Below are 20489 nucleotides of genomic sequence, written 5' to 3'. Positions count from 1 at the left end.
AATGTTTAGCCATTAACATTTTCAAAGATAAGGTCATGATTAAGGCTAGAGTTATCATAATTCAAAACAGCTATTTTTTTATTTTGCCGTTTCAACAAGCATCAGCACATCATCCAACAACACTAGGATATTTAAAACATTGTTACTTACAACCCTTCCGAATCCTCCAATAGTACCTCACCTCAATGACATTGAATTAATTACGACATCAAATTATTCAAAGGAGCTTACCACATCGAAGCCACCAACCGAGGACATGTCTGTTATCAATCACCTTGTTTGGATTGGGAAATTTTTTAAAAAGCCTTCTGAGTTGGGGAAAGAGCCTTGCTTTGAGAAGACATTTTATACAACACAACAACCTACCTTTGTCCATTTGAAGTTGCCGCCTGCTTGCGCATCTGGAGGCCTACGTCTGTACTCCACTTCATACCCTATACCCCACCCACCGTGGTCTTCTGGGTGCAAGGGCTGAAATAACAAATCAGTGTTTCAGGGCTACAAAATGGCCTTTTTATATTAACCCTTTCAGTGCTGGAACCGAATTTTGAAGGCCTTTGCAAACAGTTTGGATCCAGATGAGACGCCACAGAACGTGGCGTCTCATCAGGATCCAAACTGTTTGCTATTCTGATAGTGTTCTTTGAAAAAAATCGAAGAAAATGCTAATTTTAGAAATTCACCAGAAGACATTTTAGCAGACGACAAATTTCCCAGCATGCAAAGGGTTAATATGAGCTTTGCTCTGGGAAAACACCACTAACAAGAGATGTATTTGTCAGAAACACAATGCACCCTACTGCGCCGCTTTGAAGCCATATATTTGACCTTTGACCTTGAAGGATGACCTTGACCTTTCACCACTCAAAATGTGCAGCTCCATGAGATACACATGCATGCCAAATATCAAGTTGCTATCTTCAATATTGCAAAAGTTATGGGCAATGTTAAAGTTTTCAGATGCGGACAGACTGACGGACAGTTCAACTGCTATATGCTACCCTACCAGGGGCATAATAAAATAAACAAGAAAAAGATTGGGACAAAAATAAACAGGACAATTCATGCGGAAACGGATGCCGTTAAATATTATCATAGTTAACTGTTTTTTATTATTAGTTACACATATTTATACATGTATTGGCGAATTAGATGATTACATGGAAACATAAATTGCCTATTATGAGCGCCAATTTTGTAACACAGTTCCGTTTATAACGCAGGTTCACAGATTGGACCCCGTTAACCAATTTATATTGGAATTACAGTGTATCATTTTATCAATTCTTGAACACATGCACGCTGCACTCACATCCCACGTAATCTTCAGAGTGCCCACACTACCCCCGCCGCCTCCCACGTTGACTGGAGCCTTCCTTGGCGGCGCTGCACCGATGGTCACCTTCCCTGGAGAGAACATGCAACGAATTAATGACTGTGCCATTTTATGGGAAAACTGTGCTTAATGCATGTGTAAAGTGTCGTCACAGATAAGCTTATGCAGCCCACACAGGCTAATAAAGGACAACACTTTCCGGCTAAACTGGATTTTTGTTTAGAAGAGACTGCATTTAAAAGGAGGCTCAATATTAAAGTGATTTTCTAGCTCTAAAAATGCAGTTACATTTATTATTTCCTTTGTTTTTACTTTCACGGAGTTTCATCAGTACGTAATACAGTCAAAATATACTTGCGGTGGCAGTTGTTTAGGAGAGGGAAAACAGACATTTAAGTTTTTTCTCAAGAAGTTGCTTGGCCACAAATATCTTGGAAAAATCTTTTTAATTTACAATGTTTATAATGAGAATTTTGTTCCTTCTATTCAATCATGCAAACAAGGTTAGACAAAATACATAGAGACCATTCATCTAGCAAAGTAAAAATATTAGTGTTACTTAACCTGTTTCCAAACTGTTGAGCCTGTCCATGATTTCTCTAATATTCTTAAGTCAATTTTACCATGATTAGCTTAAAGCTTGATTTTTTTTCATATTACACAAGGTGTGAACAAATTTCATCGCAAAAATTCATCAATATATGTAAAATAACAAGACTATTGCCAAGCAATATATGTCCCCTACCTGCTCCACCATTGTCAGAAATAATAATAATTTTTTATTTGTTGCCATAGCAACCAGAATTTTTAACGTAGGAACAAAATGAAATGACGTGCATAATGTTTTTATTGCCATCTATCCATATTTTAAGTTTCATGAAAAAAAAATTAAGAACTTTTAAAGTTATTGCAGGATCCAGAAAAGTGTGACAGACTGACGGACACACAGAGTGCAAACCATAAGTCCCCTCCGGTGAAACCGGTAGGGGACAATAAACATACTATTTTGTACATTGTCAGAAAGTCTACAAAATTAATAAACATAAATGAAATACGCAACTAAAGCTTACTTTTTGACCAGGATAAACCTTTTCCTGCTCAAAAAATAAGTGAACATGGCTATATGCTCATCAGTATGTTAGGGTCGGACATGAAGCCTTTAAAACTTGAATCTAATAAGAAAGGTTCCAAATTTAATTTGATTTTCGAAGGGACTACAAACGTGTTAAGGTGCTTGTACAAGTGGTAAAGGCTAAAGAATGCTTAAGAAATACTAAGGACACCCCACAATACTCGTACTTGAAGGCTTGCTCTCCGTGCCGACACCGTACATGTTGACAGCTCGAACCGTGAACTCATAGTTGACACCGGGCATGAGGCCCTTCATGAAGAACTGTCGTCGGAAGGAATCTATTCCCCCCGTTATCACCGTTTGAGAGGCAGGAATAGCTGCAATCAAATAATATGATATTAAACATTTTTGCAATCAATGTTTGAACATAACATTTGAACCTTGCTTTGGTAAAAACGGGGTTTAATGCAAGAGCCTAAAGTGTCATCACACATAAGCTGTGTAGTTGCAAAGGCTTATCAGAGACGACATTTCCCGCTTTAACAGCATTTTCACTGAGATGAGACTATCTTCAAAACGAAAAACACCAACACTTGAGGCACATCTATTACACCCCATTTTCTCAAAGCCAAGCTTTTTTTTTAAGTTCAGGGTATTGGTTGTATAAATGAAAAACAAAACCCCAACAACTTTCACAAGCTATATTTCGGTTTTTACACTAACCTAACACTTAGTGCGTTTTTTTTGTTCAAGGTCACTGCCATGACCTAGATTATATTAATCAGTCTGACGTTTCACAACCAAGTCAACACATGGTTTGTTGATTATGAAACTTCCCCATCACACTGGTGAAAACAAGCAAATTCGTTGAATTGATATCCCCCGCCATTATGCTTCTGGACACAAGTGTTATATTTGAAACTCAAAAAAGCATTTTTTCAAGATACAAAGGGCCATAACTCCGTTATAAACAGATGGTGTACAATGCCATTTGGAGTGCATCATCCTCATGTCACATATCTGCAGGTAAAGCGTGGGCGTATTCACGGCCGCATACAAACTTAGCGCATTTGTTACTATTTAAAGATGTGATGAAATAACGTCCAATCGGGGCGTTTTTTTCCCACTGAACACGCGTAAATCGCCTGACATGATGTTCATGTTTTTATACAACACGAAATACACCCACACTTTCCATGCGACGTTCTACATGTCTGCACAATTTTCGCGCGCTTTATATTGAGACAAAAGATAAAGCATTGTTTATTTGAAGCTAGGATTTGGTAATGTCGCATGAGCATTGAAATTCGGAAGCATGTTTCAGATTACAAATTGAATAATGCTCATTTGAGAATCGAACGAAACATTTACAATTGTGCGAAATGAATTCAACAAACTGCCAAAAAATCACACGCTTATGACAATTACGTCACTCGTCGTCTGCATGATCTTACTGCAAGTACAGGTATGACTGCTTACGAGTGTTTTTGCTCATTCAAAGCGTGCGCCAACAAACCGCCATAAAATCAGCATATTAAAGCCAATTAACAACCACATTAAACAATGCCACCTTTTCGGTTTGACTGCGAACGCGAGACAATCGATATGATAACAGGACCCCTGTTAATTGATCGATTTTGACACGTAGAGTAGTCACGTATTCGGGTAGGCATTGCCATGGAGACTCTGCGGGTGGAAACACAGATTCCAGGTGCACATAAGACTAAGATAAGGTACATGTATATATGGATTTTGTAAAATCCGGGACATTTGACAGATTTCCGGGACTGCCGGACACGTTCTTCATTTCCGGGACAATCCCGGACAATCCGGGACGTATGGCATGTATGTCTTATCCATATATATACTTATACCAAGTTTCAATGAAATCCGCCAAAGCAGTTCCAAGATATGGCTCCGGACGGATGGAAAGACTATGGCGGGGGATAATAAAGGAAAAATATTCTGACACAGACAAACCTCTGTATATTTTATGTTTCAAAAAAGGCAAAGGACCATATTTCAGGGCCAGTGTCGCAGCCAAAATTCCTTACTTAACCCTTGACCACTCAGATACATATTTTAACGCATTTGTAGTCCCTTAAAAAGTTATATTTAATTAAAGGCCTTTCTTACTAGATTCAAGTTTTAAAGGCTTCATTTCCAACCTTAAGATACTGATGAGCAGCAAACAGCATAAAACCTTTACTGACTGCCAGTAACTCGCAGGCTTTTCTGGCTTTATGCTGTTTGAACATAGCCATTTTCACTTAGCTTCTAAGTGGTAAAGGGTTAACAATCATCACACATCAAGTTTAGACAGTTTGAACAAAAATCTGCCTAGCAATTAAAAAATACTTGAAAATGTTCACACAATTTTGAAACAATATTTTATACCATATTGTTATTGAAATTTTAAAACAAAACGACACTCTGTGCATGTAAACAAGTTAATATTTCAAAATGGTAAAAAATAAATACTGTTGTTCTTACAGGAGTAAAGCTGACGGTATATTTGTGAGTAGTTAGTTCTCCCGTAGATGTTGTAGTACGTGATGGGAGCTGCATCTTCCTGGGGATCTGTCCAGCGCAGCAGCGCATCAAACTCCCCGATATTCTCCCCCATCGGCAGCTGAACGTTGCTCATTGAGCTGTAAGCATCCACACCGGATACCTCCCTCGGTGGACCTGTACACAGCAGAATATAGTGTTGACACATTGCACAACTAATGAGTGGTTAACCCTTTCAGTGCGGGAACCGGATTTTGAAGGCCTTTGCAAACAGTTTGGATCCAGATGAGACGCCACAGAACGTGGCGTCTCATCTGGATCCAAACTGTTTGCTATTCTGATAGTATTCTTTGACAAATTTCCCAGCATGCAAAGGGTTAAATGACAAAAATCAATGGACCAGATCAAAACTCGAACTTGATCTGTAAGTCATGCAGGTAGACTCACACAACAAAAATTAGGTAAATATCTGAAAGCATTAAGGAACAAAATTATTCCGGAAACGGAAACCCTACGGACAGAAAATTTTTCTGCTAATTGCCACCCTACCAGGTGCATAACAAAAACTAAGGACCCTTGTAGAATTTTGAGAATTGTATAACAAGAGGCCCATGAGGGCCTGAATCGCTCTACTGCTATAAACACTGTGCACGTTTGGAAAGAATAAGATGAAAACTTAATCGCGCAAACAAGGAGAATTTTCTCAAATTCAAGGGGAAATTATTGTGTACTTATTTCTCCGATACTGCTCATAGTCAATAGGGTTCAAGTCCTCATTAATATAAAGTACTGTGCAAATTTGGAAATAATTGGATGAAAACTGTGGAATTAATTGCTTAAACAAGCAGGATTTCAAAATTGTCTCATATTCAAGGGGAAGTCATTCTGGACGTATTGCTTCGATATTGCTCTTTTTAAAAAAGGGTTTGAGTCCTCATTGATACAAAGACACTGTGCAAGTTTGCAAAGAATTGGATGAAAATTATGGACTTTATCATATAAAACAAACAAATTTTTCATTTTTTCTCAAATTCAAGGGGAGATAATTCTGGAATTATAACTCTGATATTGCTCATTTTCAATAGGGTTTGACTCATCATTCAGATAAAGACACGGTGCAAGTTGGGAAATAATTGGATGAAAACTGTGGACTTTATTGCGTAAACAAGCCTTTTTTCACAATTTTCTCAAAATCAAGGGGAGATAATTCTGGACTTTTTACTCTGATGTAACCTATTTTCAATAGGGTTCGAGTCCTCATTAATATAAAGACACTGAACAAGTTTGAAAAGAATCGGATGAAAACTGTGGACTTTTAATCGCGTAAACAAGAAAAAGTCTAACACACGCACGCACAGACGGACGACGGAAACCACGCCATGACATTAGCTCTCGAGCTAAATAAAAATCAAAATTGTAGTACCATGTTACCTATGCTCATGATAAAAAAAAGGTTTAATGATAATAAAAGCTTCCATAAAAGTGTGTGTCATGCTTCTGTAAAAGTGTCCTGACACTTATTTACTTGAAAGTGTGTGTCATGACACTTATTTACTTGAAAGTGTGTGTCATGACACTTATTTACTTGAAAGTGTGTGTCATGACACTTATTTACTTGAAAGTTTGTATTATGCTTCCGTAAAAGTGTGTGTCGTGACACTTTTTTTACTTGAAAGTGTGTGCCATGACACTTATTTACGCTCAATTGGTCATTGTCGGCTCGAGTACTACTTACATGTATCCGGGTACTCTTAAGTATAATTACATGTACCCCAAGTACAGTAAATATACTAAGATGTACCTGGGAATTTTAACGCTGAATCGGTCGTTGTCCGATAAATGGCTTCTATATTATCGAAACTCGTACTCTAAAAGCATGTAGATGAAGTTTTGTTGAAAGAGAAGTTTGTTTAAGATAAACAATATTGTTTTACAGTAATAGGTAGCACGTTTTACAACATCGGATTTTGGGCTGGAATACAACTTGTGTACAGTCTTATATCGACCAGGTACATTTAAGTATATTTACTGTACCCGGGGTACATGTAAGTATACTTAAGAGTACCCAAGTAACATGTAAGTAGTACCCGAGCCCTCAATGACCAATGGAGCCTTATTTACTTGAAAGTATGTGTCAAGGCACATATTTACTTGAAAGTGTGTGTCATGACACTTATTTACTTGAAAGTGTGAACTTGAAAGTGCTTGTCATTACACTTATTTATTTGAAAGTGTGTGACATGACACTTATTTACTCGCATGTGTGTGTAATGACACCTACTTATATAAAGGTGTGTGTCATGACACTTATTTACTTGAAAGTGTGTGTAACAACACTTATTCACTTGAAAGTGTGTGTCATGGCACTTATTTACTTGAAAGTGTGTTATGCTTCCGTAAAAGTGTGACATCATGACGAAAACATATGAGCCCCCCTTGGGGAAAGCTGGGTTCAATGCATGTGCATAAACCGTCGTCCAGATAAGCATGTGCAGTCCACAAAGGCTAATCAGGGACGACACTTTCCACTTTTATGGTATTTTTCATTTAAAGGAAGCATAATTTTAGCAATTTTCCAGTTTAAGCAAAAAAGTCATCCCTCATTAACCTTTGAAAATTTCACAGGCTAATCAGCTGGGACTACACTTAATGCTCTTAAGCCCCATTTTCCCAGAGTGAGGGTCAGTCCCTACCTGTGATCCAGAGTCTACCAGTGGCCTCAGTTGCGTCGACCTGGGTTGTTGCCCTGCAGGTGTACATGCCTCCATGCCAGTACTGGGCGTCCCGAATGTACAGGCCACCTTCCTGGGGGGGTAGACCCTGAAACATAACCACAGCGAGAGGTTAAATGTCGACACATTAAAGCTTCAAATAAAGTACCCATGCAGGGATGAATATAGTGGAAGTAGTGAATAATGCACATTTATATATATGGTCATACTTATTTTTGCTCAGATCTTAAAGAATAGTTTTGATTCAATGACCTGTAAAATATACCTGACAGCAATTTTTTTCCTTTCCCAGTTGGGAAAAAACAACCAATTTACCAATTGCTGTCAAAAAAATCCAAATTCAAGGTTTCTATAAACAAATTTGCTACATTAAGTTAGTTCTCCTTTGCATCACTATGGATTGAAAGTAAGTAAATATAATATTGACAACTTAACAACATTTAGTTATCAATTTTTAAGTATTTGGGAGCAAAAAATCTAATATACAAATTTCCCAATATGAAGACTTCATAATGCGAATTTTCTAAATTTCAGGGTTTTTCAGGCACAGTTTTCCCAATTGGACAAAAAAAATCACTGCATGATGCCCAACACATGCATATGCATTATGAAGACTAAAAAAACTGATGGATGCTCCCCAATGATGCTTTGTCGATATATGGTTAAGTTGTGTGGAAAAAAGTGTGACCTTGAGAAAATCTATTTTTAGCCTCAGTGACCTTGACCCCAATGACCTCAAACCTCATCAAAAAGGTAGAGGTCCATGCAAGGTACCTACATCCCAAATATATAAGAGATTGATCAAATATTGAAGGAGCTATGAAAAACTGTAACCAAAGTGACCTTGAGAAAATCTATTATTAGCCTCGGTGACCTTGACTTTGACCCAAGTGACCTCAAACCTCATCAAAAGGTAGAGGTCCATGCAAGGTACCTTCATGCCAAATATGTAAGAGATCGGTAAAATATTGAAGGCGCTATGAGAAACAGTAACAAAATTGTGACGGAAAAATCTATTTTTAGCCTCAGTGACCTTGACTCCAGTGACCTCAAACACCATCAAAAGGTAGAGGTCCATGCAAGGTACCTACATGCCAAATATGTAAGAGATCAGTAAGATATTGAAGGCGCTATGAGAAACTGTAACAACGTTGTGACGGAAAAATCTATTATTAGCCTCAGTGACCTTGACCTTGACCCCAGTGACCTCAAACATCATCAAAATGTAGAGGTCCATGCAAGGTACCTACATGCCAAATATGTAAGATATCAGTAAAATATTGAAGGCGCTATGAGAAACGGTAACAAAAGTGTTACGGAAGTAAGTAAGGAACCCTAAATTGGCAACTATTATGCTCCCCATATATATATATATGGGGAGAATAAAATTATGTTCCATAGTAGTGCTAACATGCTCCGAAAAATGGTGCAATTGTTATGGTGCCTGCCTGGCGACCGGGAGGTCAAGGGTTCCATCCTCACTGTTGGAGCATTATTCAATCTCCGCCAGACACCAAGTACTAGTTCTACCCTGGAAACAGACTCCAGAGTGCTTCAATAAGCCTCAGGCTTTCAGTGCAATCAAGTTAAAATAAATATGTATTCATTAAACTAACATGCTCATAGTGCGAGTCACTGCTGATGTTAATGGTGCGGTTATTGAAGAGCCATTGGTAGACGATGTCGAGGTTGTCTCGGTTGAAGGAGACCTGGCAGTTGATGAACGCTGTGGAGTTCAAGCTCACGGTCGTGTCTCTACTCGGAGGGGTGGAGATCACAGTTGCCGCTACACAAAAAACATATTTCATCCAAATTATGTACAACTGATCAATTCAAATAATGTAGAACTGATCTATGCAAATAATGTAGAACTGATGAGTATAAAAATAATTTTTACTTTTTTTTAACAGTTCTTCATTATATTGTATACCGATTTACATAATCAAACATGGAAAAAGATATTTATAACTTAGATTTAAGTATTTTATTAAGGAATGAAAAAAATACATTTCACATGCCCTTTATATGAAATCCAAATAAAGTAAAACTGATCTATGCATATAATGTACAACTGATCAGTATAAAACTATTTATATTCTTTTATTCATTATATTGCATGTCGATATACATAATCAAACATGGAAGATATTCACATCGTAGATTTAAGTATTTTATTTAGGACTGAAAAAATTACATATCACATGCCCTTTATATGAAATCAAATTTACAACAAATAGTAGAATATGTACCGTAAATACTCAAGTAGGTTGAGTTTTTCGCTTCCCCAAGGGAATTGACAGCCCGACATTCGTACGTCCCAGCATTGGATTGCTGCAAGTCCCTGATTACCAGGTCACCCTTAATATTCCTGTACAGAGGGTCACTAGGGTTTGAAGAGGGGTTGAGCCCTCCCCCATTCATGAACCAGTTGATCTCTGGTGTAGGAGCAGCCTCAGGCCTGCACTCTATCGTAACATCCCCTTTCAGGGCTCCCGCCTTGGTTAGGGCCATAGGGTTCTTCTCAAAGGTGGGGGCCAAGGCTGAAATCAGGTGCTTAATGAGGTCATATGAAGTTTCTGTATAGACTAATTCTTAAATCATGCACTTTTTATATAGCCATATGTAGACCTGTTATGAAAAATTAGTAAAAGATTATCTCAAACAAAGCAAAAACTAAACATCAAAATAGGCATCAATTTTATTATTAACGTTTGAAAATGCAACACACAAACCTATACAATCAGAGAATGTGATAAAAACCCATTCAAAATTTACCAAAGCAAGGCTTATGTGTGAAAGACACAAGACTTTTAACATTGGCTTTAATTAAAGCATATGAACACATAGTTATGCAACTATCTCCTACATTGATTATGATGGGACATATTTACAGGACTGCTCTATTCTTGCATTTAGTTCTTGATCTGAATTAATCATTACATAAGAACACATAACAATGAACGCACATCATATTACATGAAATACGCATATTAAATCGGAATACCCCAATTTGGATTGGATGTCAAATGATGTCCTATCCCAGAATTCACTTTATGACATCATGCATACAGTGCACCTATGTGTAAACGTACAAACGAAAAAAAAGTTCTCCATATCCGAAACAAAATTGTCTTTAATTTTGGCAGAATTCTTTTTAAAAAGTTAAGTAGTTTGTTTTTATTGTGCATTAAGTAGTCAAGTTAAGGCTCACAGAGAATCCTAAGCTGTGCGGCGGACGTTGACGTCCCATGGGAGTTCTCTGCAAAGCACTGGTACATGCCGCTGTCGCGCTTTTCCTGAAGGTTGCGCAGGAACAGGATGTTGCTGATGACCTGAACTTCGCCGTTGCTGCTGTTGGTGATCCTCACGCCATCCTTGTACCTGTAACATAATGATCTAATCTACTAAACAGTTGAGAAAATCGTCTTTTTACAAAAACAACAATTCCAAGGTGAGGCCCTATGTCAATTTACTGTTAACGTATAGAAATTCGTCGGTATGAAACTTCGTGGCTTAATGAAAAACAACTAATTCGTTGACACGTAATTTCCTGGATTTCAAATTTTTGGGGAAGACTGACCGTCATAATAATTAAAGTTTTATTAAAACAACCAGAGTAATAATGAAGCATAATCTGCTAATCTGTGTTGACAGCAAGACTTGAGGTTAATGTGCACTGAAGCATAAAAGTGTTGCCGATAATTGTCGATAAGAGCAGAGCGATAAAGCGGCGCACTTGTGGGTCCCTGCTCGATTATTGCCATCGATGTTGTTTTGACAATATTTGCACTTATCAGCGCAATCGGTCCCCTAGTAGAAACACTTGAGTAATAAGGTCCCCAAAATACATGTGTGTCTCTTTTAAATTTAATTTGCGCATATTGACATATATGATAAATATGAACACTGTTATTTTTACGACGTCACGTAAAAGAAATTTGTTTTTCTCCACAATTGGTAATGCTATTTATTTTATTTATTTACCATGATTTATAAAACGTACATTAACGATGATGAATAAAAAAAAGAAAAACTGATAGATATAGTTTAATGTGACCTACTAAAGTGAAGTAACTATTACATAAAAAAATATCTCGGATAACTGACAACACAAGAAAATGTAGGAAATGACATTCAGAAATGACCGATTTCGGAATAAAAATGTATAAATAATCGTTGGTACTTGAATTCGTGGTTCAGTGGACCAACGAAATCCACGAAAATTCGTACCACACGAAATTTAATGATTTTACAGTATTAATTAATTTATCCAAACAATTGCCCGATACACAGTAAAGAACGCATGCCTTCATGTCATTTCTTGCTTGCACTCCTTGTTATTTTTTTTAACTCTTCCTGTATATTTTGTGCACTTCACCATGTATGTAGCCTTCTTTCGTCTGGTGTTTTAAGGTATACAGTCCAACCTGAGAACAGCAGTCAGTCAATGAAATGACCTACATTGTAAGTGACCATTGTAGACAGTTGACCGTTGTTCTCAGTTTCCACGTATTAGATGATTGGTAGTATTGCACGGTCGTTACCCCACCCACTTGTTTGCCCACTGTATTAATCTATTCACATTCTCTGTATTAGTCTAGTAACAGGACACACCAGACAGCTAGAGGGAATGTACTCGTTCATTCAAGTTACAGGACAGCTGTCCTATACAGGAGTCCTGGATATATTCGTTTTACTAAATAAAATATCTTGTTGTTAAAAATATTTTGTGGACTTCGAAAGCATCTTGTTCAATAGCATAATAAATCTCAACGCAAAGTTCGCTGAGTTGTAAGCATCTTTTTTTATGCTTTTCGATGGTTTATAGAGAAATATCAGTGAAATAAAACTGATATTTCACTGTTTCAAACAGTGAAAAATAACAATGAAAATAATCGATAATTTTCATTGTTTTACCAGAACTATATTTCAGATATCTTTGGTTTCCCCATTGTGACTCTCAATTAAAGGCAAATTTTACAAAGGGGGACTACTGTGCATAGATGTTTATATAAACATACTAAAAACCTTTCTTAAAAATACTTAAAGGCGCCAAACGGGGAATTATGAAGTCCGGAATGGCAAAAATACAAAAATATTCATTTGTTAGCATAAAATAAAACAAGGGACAAAATTGTCACAAAACCAGGTTTTCATTGTGAAAAAAAATCTGATAAAGGGAGACAACTCAAACTGAACTTTTGAAATGAACAAACAAAATTAACCCCCTTTGTAAGTTTGTTTTAAAATAAATCTATTTTTAGTCGTGGCGACCTTGACATTGGAGATATTGACGTGATTCTTTCGTGCGACACACCGTCCCATGATGGTGAACAAATGTGCCAAATGATTTTAAAAACTCATAATGAATGACATAGTTATAGCCCAGACAAGCTCATTTATGTCTATTTTTTACCTTTGAACTCAAAGTGTGACCTTGACCTTGGAGATATTGACGTAATTTTTTCACGCGACACACCGTCTAATGATGGTTAACAAATGAGCCAAATGATTTTAAAATCTCACAATGAACGACAAAGTTATGGCCCGGACAAGCTTGTTCCGCCCGCCCGCCAGCCAGCCCGCCAGCCAGCCAGCCAGCCCGCCCGCATTCGCCAATCTAATAACCAGTTTTTTCCTTCGGAAAACCTGGTTAAAAATTGTTGGATTTGGTGGAATATCGATTTTAATTCACACATGATCACAGAAAAATATATTTTCACTCAGCAGCCACTCGTGAAAAAATCATTTTCTAAGATCACTTGTGAATTAAAATCCATATGCCACCAAATCCAACAAATATCCTCTATTTATTCCATCACATTACGCTACATACCAGGTGTATGTGGGGAAGGGCACAGAGCGAGCCTCACACTGCCACGTCAGCTGCTTGGTACCAACGTCAAGGTGCTGGTCCATCAGGGGCATCACAAACTGAGGCTTGGCTGGTTTTTTTAAAGAAAAATAGATATGAGCTCCGTGAAAATGGGGCTTCATGCTTGAGCTTAACTTGTCATCCCAGATAAGCCTTTGCAGTCCCCAGAGGCTAATCAGGGACAACACTTTCTGCTATTACAGTATTTTTTGTTTAACCCTTAGCATGCTGGGTAATTTGTCATCTGCTAAAATGTCGTCTGCTGAATTTCTAAAATTAGCATTTTCTTCCATTTTTTTCAAAGAATACTATCAGAATAGCAAACAGTTTGGATCCTGATGAGACGCCACGTTCTGTGGCATCTCATCTGGATCCAAACTGTTTGCAAAGGCCTTTAAAATTCGCTTCCAGCACTGAAAGGGTTAAAGGAAATCTCTTTATAGAGAAAATCCAATTCTGGTGGAAAGTGCCGTCTCTGATTATACAAGCTTATTTAAGTAATCTCACAAAGCGTTAAGACATGTTCCTGACATGTTGAAAAACAAATGAGTTGGTAGGTAGTTTTTTTGTCCTATATGCTTTTATTTATGTGTGGCTGTGTTACTTTATATCCTACCCCTTTATCCATCTATCTAGATCTATACCAAATATTAACTTACTCCTTTAATTGAACAATAGAAATGCAGCTACTTAAATGGGAGTCATAGACCTGTGACTTGCCTTTGTCGTCGTTTTTGTAGTTGAAATAATTTGCACAAAAAAAAATCACAGCCAGAAATGATACTTGAATAGATCTTCAAGAACACATAAAACTATAAACATAATCTTACATTCCACATAGAGAGTGTAAGTTTTGGAGTCCGTTTGTGAGGCAGCCTTGTTGGTGACAGTACACGTGAACCGGCCAGTGTCGTCCTGAACAACGTTCTGTATCCGCAGCACACGATCATGGTCTTCCAGGGTGTACCGCCGATTATCCCAACGATGAACAGTCCACGAGTACAACAGCGGCGGTCTGAACAGAAACATACAAATTATGTTAGTTTAAACCTATTTATATAAGCCTGATTGCATCGAAAGCTTAAGCTTATTGAAACGCTTTCGAGACCATTGCCTGGGTAGAACCAGTAATTGGTGTCTTTGAAGGTTACCTAAAGAACGCTCCCAAAATTAGGAAAAAACGATACCTCCCGCTTGCTAGAAGGAAACCAGATCTTCTACAGCACATTTACACATTGAAATTATGTACAGGTACCATGAGAGCAAAACAACCCAAACCATGGCAAACATTCTTTTTGGCAGATTAAACCATACCTCTAAATCAGAAAGTTTAAGTGAAATTATTTTGAAGTGGTCTTAGTTGTAATAAAATAATCATAATAGAATAAATAAACTAATTTCGTTGCCATAAAAAAGCCAAGTTTAATACATAAGATTTATCCTTATATTTAACTTTAGGATGGCCCCACTAAGTCTAAAACAAAGGACCTTATTTGAACAACTGTTTAGTGTCTGGCACCATGTGAATATTTGCATATTGACAAAATATTTTAAGTCACTTCAGCTTCAGTTCAAAGTCATAACCCAGCAGATTTATGTAATTTATATTTGAATTTTCCCTTAATGTTCAGCTAGAGGGGAAAAGCCGGTTAAGACGGCTTTTTTCTACTCTTAATTTATTGTCATTTTTTTCAAATTTTGAGAAGTTTGCAACTTAAATGTTCTCAATTTTGAGAAGTTAAAAACTCAAATATTCACAATTTTGAGAAGTTAGCAACTCAAATGTTCCCAATTTTGAGAAGGTTGCAACTCAAATGTTCACAATTTTGAGAAGTTAGCATCTCAAATGTTCACAATTTTGAGAAGTTAGCAACTCAAATGTTCTCAATTTTGAGAAGTTCGCGGCTCAAATGTTCACAATTTTGAAGGAAAGTTCAAAACTTATTTCGTCACTATTTTGATAAGTTTGCATCTAATTCTTCTCAAATTGAGGGACCAAACACCAATAAATTGATGGACAAAGACTGGAGAAAAGCCCTGTCAGAATAACAAAAGCTACTTACGTTCCGTATGCGAAGCATTCCAGACTCACGTTCATGCCAACTACAGGGGATGAGGGATACACGTTGATGAAGCTGTCCTGGATCATAGGTGGATACTTGCCAGCAGCTGATGACAAATAGAAAATGGGGCTTAACCCTCTGCATGCTGGGAAATTTGTCGTCTGCTAAAATGCTGTCTACTGAATTTCTAAAATTAGCGTTTTCTTTGATTTTTTTTCCAAAAAATACTATCAGAATAGCAAACAGTTTGGATCCTGATGAGACGCCATGTTCTGTGGCGTCTCAACTGGATCCAAACTGTTTGCAAAGGCCTTCAAAAAAAGGTTTCAGCTCTAATGCATGGGCATTGTCGTCCCAGGGTAACCTGTGCAGTCCACATAGGCTCATCAGGGAAGTTACAATTGTATATTGCGTTTTAAGGGAGGCTCTTCTTAGCAAAAATCTAGTTTATGAGTACAGTGTCATCCCTGATTAGCCTGTGCGTCAGCCTGTGTGGACTGCACAGGCACATCTAGGATGAAACTAAACGCACATCACCAGTTGACATGTGAACATTCATGAATTTGCCCCATTGTTACAAAAAGGTACCATGTGGCATTGAAATTAGAAGGCACATGGGACCTTTTTGCACCAAGGGGGCAATTATATTTAATGCACTCCACCGTGTGTTTGTGGTTGCTATTTCACGTTTTTGTTCAGTCATGTGGTCCTGGGATTCAAACTTTGATCACCTGATTAGCAGTCTATGGCTCTACCAACTGTGCTAGCCCACACACATGATAGGATCTTGACATAGCTATGACAAACAGAGCTACAGATAAGCTGCGTATTTGCCTAAACACGCAATCAAAAATAGGTGGATAATCATTTTTTTTCAAAATCTGTGCGTACCGGTACGCAAAACAAATCGCTGATACCCAATTCGAGCCGCCTTCTATGCGTAATGAAAAATCCGGTTTTGTTTTGGCCGTTTTGACTCTAGTCTTAATCGACATGCGCTTGTTTTATCTGGTAACGTATTTACCAATTGTTTAGATGAAAACACATGCGAGTCAAACAAAATGGCGTCTCGAGGCACACGAAAAGTTCCGCAAAAAATACAAAAAAAACATAGATTCCTTTGTCGTGGTAAATAAATCTAAATCTAAAACAATTGCAAAGGACATAGTTAATGACATTATTAACTCCATGTTTTGTTCCGTGGACATCTGCGGTAGTAATTTAGATGAACTTGTTGATATGGTGCACAGGGGGCTGGAACGGTGTTGGGATAGTATAATAAAGTGTGTTTAGACCGACAATGCCAAAAAATAATTTTTAATATAATAATAGTAACAAGGGTTTCAACTAAAAAAATTTTTTTATTTTCTGACAGCCATCAATCAGATGTGTTTAAGTTCTCCAAAATAAGATTTTCAGTGTCTTGTGCTAGAAGTTGTTATTGTTTATTGATAGAGCTATGTCTTAGCTACGTCCCAATGCCAAAGTGGTTTATTTGTATTATTTTTTTGGCAATGCAACTGGACTCTCATTGATGGCTGTCAAGAATAAATTGAGTTGAAACCCGTGTTACTATTTTATCCCACTTTTACAGCGAATTCGGTTGATTAAAGCCTCGTTGATTAAATATCATCTATAATCAACGGCAGGAAATGACGTCAATATTTTGACGAAATGACGTCCTAAATCCAGCAAAATTATCCTGTCAAACTAATTTTGTTTAAACAAAAAGGTTTACAAAATAAAAAGTGGGATAAATAGAATAAAAGATTAGTGTTGATTATAGATCAGGTTTATCATGCTAGGCACGAAAACGGAAAAGCACTCGCCAAGGCTCGTGCTTTTTGTTTTCTAAGCCTCGCATGATAAACCTGATCTATAATCAACACTAACCTATTATTCTCTATATTATATTTAATTTTGGTTTTGGGCATTTTTGTACAAAATACACTATATTATACTATCTAAACACCGTTCCAGCCCCCTATGATAGGGTGTGTTGTGTTTCCAAAACGAAAGTACTGGCCCATATTGGAACAAAAACAAGTAGAAACACATTCGATGAGTGGGTTGAGAAATTCCATTGTTGAATCTGGTAGCAGAAAGATGGAACAACCTATACTGCATATGAATACATAACAGTGACTTTAATATGTAGGTACGGTTTTGAGAAGCTAAATTCATGTTTTATTGCAATTACGCAATTTACTTGTTTGTTTTGGTACAAATACCCTTTTTTTTAATATGAACGGGTGTCATACTTTTTGATACCCAATCACGTTTTCCATTACCCAATTCATTCTTATTTTGAAGGGTATTACCCAATTACCCCAAAAAGCTTATCTGTAGCTCTGATGACAAATATATTTTAAAAGTTTTACCAATAACAACTAGAGCTTTGTCACAGACGTGACGTAAACCCCCACATGCCGCATTGACACAGACTATTTTGCATGCTGTCTTCACAAAACAAAAGAATCTAACTTATGGCGATTTTTAAGAATTATTATGCCATTATCATCTATGGCCATTTTGACCTTTGAACTCTTGAATTCTTTCGAATGACACGCCGTCCAATGACTGTGAACAAAATTAATGTACAGAGTTATTTTAAAATCTCACAATTAACAACATAGTTATGGCCAGGACAAGCTCATTTATGGCCATTTTTGAATTTTGAACTCCAAGTGTGACCTTGACCTTGGAGATATCATCGTAATTCTTTCGCATGACACATCGTCCATTGATTGTGAACAAATGTACCAAGTACTTTTAAAATCTCACAATGAATGACATAGTTATGGCCGGACAAGATCATTTATGGCCATTTTTGACCTTTGAACTCAAAGTGTGACCTTGACCATGGAGATATCGACGTAATTCTTTCGCGCGACACACCGTCCAATGATGGTGAACAAATGTGCCAAATGATTTAAAAATCTCACAATATATGACATACTTATGGCACGGACAAGCTCATTTATGGCCATTTTTGATCTTTGAACTCAAAGTGTGACCTTGACCTTGGAGATATTGATGTAATTCTTTTGTGCGACACACCGTCCAATGATGGTGAACAAATTTGACAAATGATTTAAAAATCTAACAATAAATGACAAAGTTATGGCCCAGACAAGCATTTGACCTTTGAACTCCAATTGTGACCTTGATCTTGGAGATATCAACGTACTTTTTTTGCAGGACACACCGTCCCATGATGGTGAACAAATGTACCAAGTCATTTTAAAATCTAACGATAAATGACATAGTTATGGTCCGGACAAACTTTCGGTTTAAAACGCACTAAGTGACCCAGTGACCTAGTTTTTGACCCGGCAAGACCCATATTAAAACCTGACCTAGACATCATCTAGATACAACTTGTGACCAAGTTTGGTGGAGATCAGCTGAAATTTTGGGACAGACTGACAGACCAACCGACAGTCCGACAAAGTGACTCCTATATAGCCCCCATTACCAATGGTAATGGGGGTATAATTAAAACAATAAATGCACACAATTTTGGATACGATACATCATAATGGAATGTCGATGCCCTAATTAAGAAAATACTTGTATTCAACTAACTCTTTGGTGCCTGTAGACTCATGTGTGTCTATCAGCAGGCAACATTTGAAAACCTAGAGGTAAAAAGGACGAATGCTCACTCTAAGCAATCTCACATTTTGTCACTAGGTTTTTAAGGCCTTATGTTACATTAATCAGCGGATCTACATTGCGAACTGCAATTTAATAAAACTGATTTAAAGTTGTCTGCTGAAAATTGCAACAGGTTACAATTTTGATATGCATTTTTTTTTATTTAACCCTTTGCATGCTGGGAAATTTGTCGTCTGCTAAAATGTTGTCTGCTAAATTTCTAAAATTAGCATTTTCTTCTATTTTTTCAAAGAATACTTTCAGGATAGCAAACAGTTTGGATCCTGATGAGACGCCACATTTTGTGGCGTCTCATCTTGATCCAAACTGTTTGCAAAGGCCTTCAAAATTCGGTTCCAGCACTGAAAGAGTTAACAGGTTAAATCCCACATACTACTGCCGCGGGTCATTAGCCTGATCGCCTGGCTGATACGTGACTGGGTGCCCTCAGTGCTGATGTAGTTCATGTAGATGTTCGAGGTGGTGAGGGTTGCTATGCAACGATACCAGCCGTGGTCGGCCTCCGTCACTTCGGAGAAGTACAGACGTCCGTTGGACGATACGAAGATGTAGCTGTTGAGCTCTGGTCTGACGTATTCAGAGTCCAGGAATCCTGATTGTGTAACAGACTTCATCCACTGGTAGCTAACACCTGAAAAAAAGACAGGAAACTAAGTCTTATGTGGTAACTATTATATTAGTAATGTTTCTGCACTTTTTAGCAATTATTATATAAGTAATTTTTCTGCCCTTTTTAGCAATTATTATATTAGTAATGTTTCTGCACTTTTTAGCAATTATTATATTAGTAATGTTTCTGCACTTTTTAGCAATTATTATATTAGTAATGTTTCTGCACTTTTTATAATCAGTTTCGAAACACTCCTTCAAAGGGTAAAGGAGATACTGAGCCTTTACAGTTACAATTGCTAAAACATTAGTCCTTGAAGAAACCTTGACCTTGAGCTAGCATGACTGACCCATGCCTTCTGCACATCATGTCAATGGCCATTTTTGACACATTTAATAGAAATCCGTCACAATGTACATGACATATGAGGTGGACATGAAAATGGAGGAGTAAACCTTTGACCTTGAAGTAAAATCTTTGACATTCAACTCGGGTTACTCAAATGGTGTAGGTACGAACAAAGAGGCTCTAACTTTTGACCTTCAGCAAGCGTGACTGACTCATGTCTTATGCAGATAGTTTCAAAGACCTTAACATTTTAGCCAATTT

General features: G+C 37.4%; 1 protein-coding gene across 2 annotated transcripts in view; it reads right to left on the bottom strand.

Annotated features, from left to right (window-relative positions):
* The window catches only part of LOC127881250 (contactin-5-like), a 68411-nt gene that overhangs the window by 12993 nt on the left and 34929 nt on the right, over positions 1–20489 (bottom strand). For both annotated transcript variants that reach the window (XR_008049978.1, XM_052429003.1), the window contains exons 10-21: positions 19644–19901; positions 15590–15695; positions 14357–14541; positions 13488–13596; positions 10863–11032; positions 9901–10191; positions 9268–9437; positions 7613–7739; positions 4902–5096; positions 2636–2785; positions 1313–1407; positions 367–471 (exon numbers count right to left, since the gene is read on the bottom strand). Coding sequence is in view for 1 of the 2 variants with exons in the window: in XM_052429003.1 (XP_052284963.1) it covers positions 367–471; positions 1313–1407; positions 2636–2785; positions 4902–5096; positions 7613–7739; positions 9268–9437; positions 9901–10191; positions 10863–11032; positions 13488–13596; positions 14357–14541; positions 15590–15695; positions 19644–19901 (1961 nt within the window). In the remaining variant the exon portion in view is untranslated. The remainder of the gene's footprint in view (positions 1–366; positions 472–1312; positions 1408–2635; positions 2786–4901; positions 5097–7612; positions 7740–9267; positions 9438–9900; positions 10192–10862; positions 11033–13487; positions 13597–14356; positions 14542–15589; positions 15696–19643; positions 19902–20489) is intronic.

Source organism: Dreissena polymorpha, chromosome 5 (assembly GCF_020536995.1).
Source record: "Dreissena polymorpha isolate Duluth1 chromosome 5, UMN_Dpol_1.0, whole genome shotgun sequence".
Lineage (NCBI taxonomy): Eukaryota > Metazoa > Mollusca > Bivalvia > Myida > Dreissenidae > Dreissena > Dreissena polymorpha.
The sequence above is the reverse complement of the archived record's forward strand: the minus strand, read 5'-3'. Positions and strand labels throughout refer to the sequence as shown.